This window comes from Panthera tigris, chromosome D4, assembly GCF_018350195.1.
Source record: "Panthera tigris isolate Pti1 chromosome D4, P.tigris_Pti1_mat1.1, whole genome shotgun sequence".
NCBI classification, from domain to species: Eukaryota; Metazoa; Chordata; class Mammalia; order Carnivora; family Felidae; genus Panthera; species Panthera tigris.
In genome coordinates this window covers 61,465,736-61,473,240 of record NC_056672.1, presented here as the reverse complement: position 1 = coordinate 61,473,240, position 7,505 = coordinate 61,465,736, and the positions used below count along the sequence as shown (strand labels likewise).

Below are 7,505 nucleotides of genomic sequence, written 5' to 3'. Positions count from 1 at the left end.
GCTGTTTAATTTGTTTTTTCATGGTGTGATTTGGGCAAACCAACTCAGTCATGCCCAAAGGGGAAAAATGAATAGGTAGGATTAAGGGTGGGGAAGGAAGTATAACATGCTGGTTAAAATCATTTTTTTCTTTTAATGTTCATTTATTTTTGAGAGAGAGAGAGTGCAAGCAGGGGACGGACAGAGGGAGAGAAGGAGACGCAGAATCTGAAACAGCCTCCAGGCTCTGAGCTGTCAGCACAAAGCCCAGTGTGGGGCTTGAACTCAGGAAGTGTGAGAAAAATAATTTATTTCTCTTAGTTCATTAATTTAAAATTCCAGTATAATTAACATACAGTGTTATATTAGTTTCGGGTGTACAATTCAACAATTCTATACATTATTCAGTGCTCATGATGATAAGTGTATACTTAATCCCCATCACCTATTTCAGCCATCCCCCTACCTACCTCTCCCTTGGCAACCACAGTTTTTCTCTATATTTAGGAGTGGTTTTTTGTGTTTGTTTATTTGCTTATCATTTTTTCTTTGCTCATTTGTTTTGTTTCTTAAATTCCACATATGAGCAAAATCATATGGTGTTTGTCTTTCTCTGATTGACTTATTTCACTTAGCATTATATTCTCTAGATCCATTGATGTTGCTGCAATTGGCAATATTTCATTCTTTTTTTACAAAAAAATTATTTTTAGAGAGAGAGAGAGCAAGCAGGTTGGGGGGAGAGGGGGAGAGAGAAAGAATCTTAAGCAGGCTCTGTGCTCAGCATGGAGCATGGGCCTCGATCCCATGACCTTGGGATCATGATCAGAGCAGAAGTCGAGTTGGATGCTCAACTGACTGAGCCACCCAGGAGTCCCAATTTCATTCTTTTTTTTTTTTTATGACTGAGTAATATTCCATTGTATATCTACATCACCTCTTCTTTATCCACTCATCAGTCAATGGACACTTGGGCTGCTTCCATATTTTGGTTATTGTAAATAATGCTGCAATAAACAAAGGGATGCATATATCTTTTCAAATTAGTGTTTTCATATTCTTTGGGTAAATACACAACAGTGGAATTACTGGATCGTATGTTAATTCTATTTTTAATTTTTTTTTTGAGGAGACTCCATACTGTTTTCCACAGTGGCCGCACCAGTTTGCATTCCCACCAACAGTGCATGAGAGTTCCTTTTTCTCCACATCCTTGCCAACTCTTGTTTTTTCTTGTATTGTTGATATTAGCCATTCTGACAGGTATGAGGTGATATCTCATTGTAGTTTTGATTTGCATTTCCCTGATGGTAAATGATGATGAACATGTTTTCATGTGTCTATTGGCCATCTGGATGTCTTCTTTGGAAAAATGTCTATTAATGTCTTCTGCTCATTTTTAAATTGGATTATTAATTTTGGAGTGTTGAGTTTTATAGGTTCTTTATATATTTTGGATACTAACCCAGTATCAGATATATCAGTATCAGATATATCATTTGAAAATATCTTCTCTCATCGAGTAGATTGTCTTTTAGTTTTGTTGACTGTTTCCTTTGCTATGCAGAAACTTCTTTTTTTTTAATGTTTACTTGAGAGAGACAGAGAGAGAACACAAGCAGGGGAAAGGCAGAGAGAGAGAGAGGGCACAGAGGGTCTGAAGCAGGCTCAGTGCTGACAGCAGACAGTCCAATGTGGGATTGACTGTGAGATGATGACCTGAGCTGAAGTCAGATGCTTAATTGACTGAGCCACCCAGGTGCCCTGAAGCTTTTTATTTTGATTTAGTACCAATAGTTTACTTTTGCTTTTGTTTTCCTTGCCTCAGAAGACATATTTAGAAAAAAGTTGCTTTGGCCAATGTTGAGGAAGTTACTGCCTGTGCTCTCTTGTGTCATTTTTATGGCTTCAGATTTGACATTCAGGTTTATAATCCATTTTGAATTTATTTTTGTATAAGGTGTTAGAAAGTGGTCCAGTTTCATTCTTTTGCATGTTGCTGTCCAGTTTTCCCAGCACCATTTGTTGAAGAGATTGTCTTTTTCCCATTGCATATTCTTGCCTCCTTTGTTATAGATTAATTGACCATATAATAATGGGTTTATTTCTGGGCTCTATTCTATTGACCTATGTGTCTATTTTTGTGCTAGTACCATACTGTTTTGATTACTACAGTTGTAGTATATCTTGAAATCCAGGCTAGTCGGGATGTGAAGTGATTCCATACAAATTTTAGGATTATTTGTTCTAATTCTGTGACAAATGCTGTTGGTACTTTGATAGGGATTGCATTAAATGTGTAGACTGCTTTGGGTGCTATAGACATTTTAACAATATTTGTTCTTCCAAACTATGAGCATGGAATTTGTTTCCATTTGTTTATGTCTTCTTCAATTTATTTCATCAATGTTTTATAGTTTTCAGAATACAATCTTTTACCCCCTTGGTTGTTTACTACTAGGTATTTTATTATTTTTGGTGCAATTATAAATGGGATTGTTTTCTTATTTCTCTTTCTACTGCTTCGTTATTAATGTATAGAAATGCAACAGATTTCTGTATATTGATTTTGTATCCTGCGACTTTCCTGAATTCATGTATCAGTTGTAGTAGTTTTTTGGTGGAACCATTATGGTTTTCCATATACAATATCATGTCATAGCAAATAGTGAAAGTTTTACTTCTTCCTTACCAATTTGGATGACTTTTATTTCTTCTTGTTGTCTAATTGCTGAGGCTAGGGACTTCCAGTACTGTGTTGAATAAAAGTGGCGAGAGAAGACATCCTTGTCTTGTTCCTGATATTAAGGGAAAAGCTTTCATTTTTTCACCTTTGAGTATAATGTTAGCTGTGGGTTTTTCATAAAGGACCTTTATTATGTTGACGTGTGTTCCCTCAACACCTACTTGGTTGAGGATTTTTATCATGAATGGATGTTGTACTTTGTCAAATGCTTTTTCTGCATCTATTGAAATGAATGCATGGTTTTTATCCTTTAAATTTTTTTTTAATGTTTATTTATTTTTGAGAGAGACAGAGTGTGAGTAGGGGAGGGGCAGAGAGAGAGAGAGAGACACACACACACAGAATCTGAAGTAGGCTCCAGACTCCCAGCTGTCAGCACAGAGCCGGATGCGTCAATGTGGGGCTTGAACTCATGAACTGCGAGATCATGACCTGAGCTGAAGTCAGATGCTTAACCGAGTGAGCCACTCAGGCACCCTTCTCTTTTTTCTTGCTGATTTGAAGTATCATATTGATTGATTTGCAAATATTGAACCACACTTGCAATCCAGGAATAAATCCCACTTGATTGTGGTGAATGATGTTTTTTTTTATGTATTGTTGGTTTCAGTTTGCTAATATTTTGTTGAGAATTTGTGCATCTATGTCCATAAGAGATATTGGCCTGTAGTTCTTTTTCAGTGGTGTCTTTATCTGGTTTTGGTATCAGGGTAATGCTGGCCTCATAAAATGAATTTGGAATAGTTCTTTTTTTTTGAACTGGTTTGATGAGAATAGGTATTAACTCTTCTTTAAATGTTTGGTAGAATTCACCTGTGAAACCATCTGATCCTGGACATTTGTTTGGGACTTTTTTGATTACTGATTTAATGTCATTGCTGGTAATAACTTTGTTCAAGTTTTCTATTCTTCCTGATTCAGTTTTGGAGACTATGTATTTCTAGGAATTTGTCAATTTCTTCTAGGTTATCCAGTTTGTTGGCATATAGTTTTTCATAATATCCTCTTAAAGTCCTTTTTATTTCTGTGGTGTCAGTTATTATTTCTCTTCTTTCATTTCAGATTTTGTTTGAGTCTTCTTTTTTCTTTCTTTCTTTCTTTCTTCGTGTGTTTTCGTGTTTTTTTTTTTATGAGTCTGGCTAAAAGTTTAGCAATTTTGTTGATTTTTTTTTTCAAAGAACCAGCTCCTGGTTTTATTGACTTCTACTGTTTTTTAGTTCCTATTTCACTTATTTCTTCTCTAATCTTTATTATTTCCTTCCTTCTGTTTTTGGGCTTTGTTTATTATTCTTTTTGTAGCTCCTTTAGGTGTAAGGTTAGGGCTATTTAAGTGTAAGTTTCTTTGAGATTTTTCTTGCTTTTGAGGTAGGCTTGTATTGCTATAAACTTCCCTCCTGGAACAGCTTTGGCTGCGTCCCAAAGATTTTAGACTTTTGAGTTTTCATTTTCATTTGTCTCCATGTAGTTTTTGATTTACTCTTTAGTTTCATGGTTAACCTATTCATTGTTTGTAGCATGTTATTTAACCTCCATGTATTTGTGTTCTTTCCAGATTTTTTCTTGAGGTTGATTTTTTGTTTCATAGCATTGTGACTGGAAAAGATGCATGGTACGACTTCAATCTTTTTGAGTTTGTTGAGATTTGTTTTTTGGACTAACATGTGATCTATTCTAGACAACGTTCCATGTGCACTTGAAAACAATGTGTATTCCACTGTTTTAGGATGGAATGTTCTCAATATATCTGTTAGATTCATCTGGTCCAATGTGTCACTCAAAGCCACTCTTTTCGTGTTGATTTTCTGTTTGAATGATCTATCCATTGATGAAAGGGGAGTGTTAAGTCCTCTACTATTATCGTATTTCTATCAATAATTTTCTTCATATTTGTTAAAAAATGCCTTATGTATTTGGGTGTCACTATGTTGGGTGCATAAATATTTACAATTGTTATATCTTCTTGTTGGATTGTTCCCTTTATGATTATGTAGTGTTCTTCTTTGTCTCTTGTTATAGTCTTTGTTTTAGTCTATTTTGCCTGATATAAGTTTGCTACATTGGCTTTCTATACACTTCCATTTGCATGATAAGTGCTTTTTCCATCCCTTCACTTTCAATCTGCATGTGTCTTTTTTTTTCAGGTTTTAAAACTTTTTATTTGCACATTCAAAAAATTGTATATTCCAATAATTAAAGTTGTTTGAACAAAAAAATGGTTCTGTGATTAAACTGCAAATTACAGTTTGCAGGACACCTTGGGCCAGCTTGGTTTTTACTCTGGATTTCACTCTTGTACCACCCAGCTTCTCTCTTCACCAGCATGCAAGTTCTTTCCCTTCCCAGCCAGCCAGACAAGCAGAAGGGAGAGGTAGGCACGGCCCTTGTTGTCAGTATTTCTTGATTCTTTGATGTAAAAAGGGGCAGCACAGTCATTTAAACTTGATCCAACCTCTTTGCATCTTACAAAGTTAAACAGCTGAAAAAAGTAAAATAAGAAGGCAATGCTTGTGGAATGTACAGTGCATATTGACTGTGCATGCCTCATTATGATTTGCCTGCTTGCTTTTCCTGTTCAGTTGTTTCTTTTGAAGTCAGTGGATTTTTCTTTTGCATTTCTGTCTTCTTCAGTTTCAACTTATTGAATTTCTCAATCTCAGCCATAATGGGTTTGTCAAACATGGACCCTTTCATGGGAGAAAGGAATGAGGTGTGGGAGTGAGCGAAGTCCTGTCTGCACAGTGGCTGCTGCATGAGTACCAATCTGCATGTGTCTGCATCTCTCGTAGGCAGCATATGGGTGGGTCTTTCTTTTTTTATCAATTCCATCACCCCATGTCTCTTGAATGGAGGATTTAGTACATTTATATTCAAAGTAATCATTGACAGGTATGTACTTATTGCCATTTAGTTACTTTTTAATGGTTGTTTTCGTAGTTCTTTTCTATTCCTTTCTTCTCTTGCTTTCTTCCCTCATGGTTTGCTGGCTTTCTTTAGTGATATACTTGGATTCCTTTTTTTAAAAAAAATTTGCATATCTATTATCAGTTTTTTGAGTTGTGGTTACCTTTAGGTTTATATGAAACATCTTGTGCATATAATAGCCTGTGAGTCCATTCTAAAAGCACTACATTTTTACTTCTACCTCCCCATGTTTTATGTATATAGTGCCATACTTTACATGCTTTCATTTTATGAATCCCTTGACTGGGTCAAGGGATATAGATATACCTAATAGATATATTTAATTTTGCTGCTTTTGTGGTTTCTACTTTTCTTGCTCCTGCTTGTGATCTTTCCTTTTCACTGAAAGAATTCCTTTTAATATTTTTTGTAAGGCTGGTTTAATAGTGATAGATTCCTTTAATTTTTGTTTGCCTGAGAAATTCTTTAATTTTTTTTTAAGTAGGATTCATACCCAGGGTTGAACCCAACATGGGGTTTGAACTCACAACCATAAGATCAAAGCCTGAGCTGAGATCAAGAGTTTGATGCTTAACCAACTGAGCTACCCAGGAGCACCTGTCTGAGAAAATCTTTATCTCTCTTTCTATTCTGAACGATAGCCTTGTTGGATGAAGCATTATTCATTGCAGGTTTTCTTTCAGCACTTTGAATATATCATGCCACTCCCTTCCGGCCTGCAAAGTTTCTGCTGGAAAATCATCTGACAGCCTTATGTGGTTTCATGTATCTGTAACTGTTTCTTTTCTCTTGCTGCTTTTAAAATTCTCTCTTCTTCACTAATTTTTGCCATTTTAATGACTGTGTGTCTTGGTGTGGGCTTCCTTGGATTGATTTTGTTGGTGGCTCTCTGTGCTTCCTGGATCTGGATTTCTGTTTTCTCCCCCAGATCTGGGAAGTTTTCAGCTATTATTTCTTCAAATACATTTTCTGCCCCTCCCCTTTCTCTCTCTTCTTCTTCTGGGATTCCTATAATGTGAATGTTGTTACATTTGATGGTGTTGCTGAATTCCCTTAATCTATTCTCTCTCTCTCTCTCTCTCTCTCTCTCTCTCTCTCTTTTAATTAAGTTTTTTTCTTTCTCCTATTCAGCTTGATTGCTTTCCATTACTCTATTCTCCAGGTTGATGATTCATTTTTCTGCTTCCTGTAGTCTACTATTTATTCCCTTTAGTGTATTTTTAATTTCAGCTTCTGTTCTTCATTTCTGATTGGTTCTTTTTTACATTTTCTTTCTCTTTGTTAAGGGTCTCATTGAGGTCCTCCACTCTTCTCAAGTCCAGTGAGTATCTTTATGACCATTACTTTAAATTCTCTCTCAGGCATATTACTTATCTCTGTTTCCTTTAGCTTTCTTGCTGTGATTTTTGTCCTGTTCTTTCATTTGGAACATATTCCTCTGTCTCTTCATTTTGTCTAACTGTCTGTGTCTATTTTATGTGTTAGGAAAGTCAGCTACATCTCCTGCTTTTTCAAGTAGTGGCCTTATGAAGAAGAAGTTCTGTGGTGCCCCATAGTGCAGTGTCCTCTGTTCCCCAGAGCCTAGCACTTCAGGGATGTCTTCTATGTGTCTTATACACACTCTACTGTTGTGGCTGAACTGCATTTGCCTTCAGTCCAGTCATCTGCAATGGCTCCCTTTGCCTGTTATGGGTAGTGTTTGGTCCCAGTGTTGTTAATGGCCCAATCTGGGGCCACCTTGGGCTTGAGCTGAGTTAGATCAGGTGTTTTCCAGAACTGTGGTTGCACTAAACTGCAGGATGTTCTCACTGTGTTGTTCCTTGGGAGACTTTCATTGGTGGGTGGGGCCTGTAGTCAG

The 7,505-nt window shown here is 36.3% G+C and overlaps 1 protein-coding gene across 1 annotated transcript; it reads right to left on the bottom strand.

Moving 5' to 3' along the window:
• Positions 1 to 5,269: 5,269 nt before the first annotated feature.
• On the bottom strand, positions 5,270 to 5,404 carry LOC102949425 (thymosin beta-4-like). Its single transcript, XM_042963882.1, has one exon. The coding sequence runs from the start codon at positions 5,402 to 5,404 to the stop codon at positions 5,270 to 5,272; it is 135 nt and encodes a 44-aa protein (XP_042819816.1).
• Between the last annotated feature and the right edge of the window lie 2,101 nt (positions 5,405 to 7,505).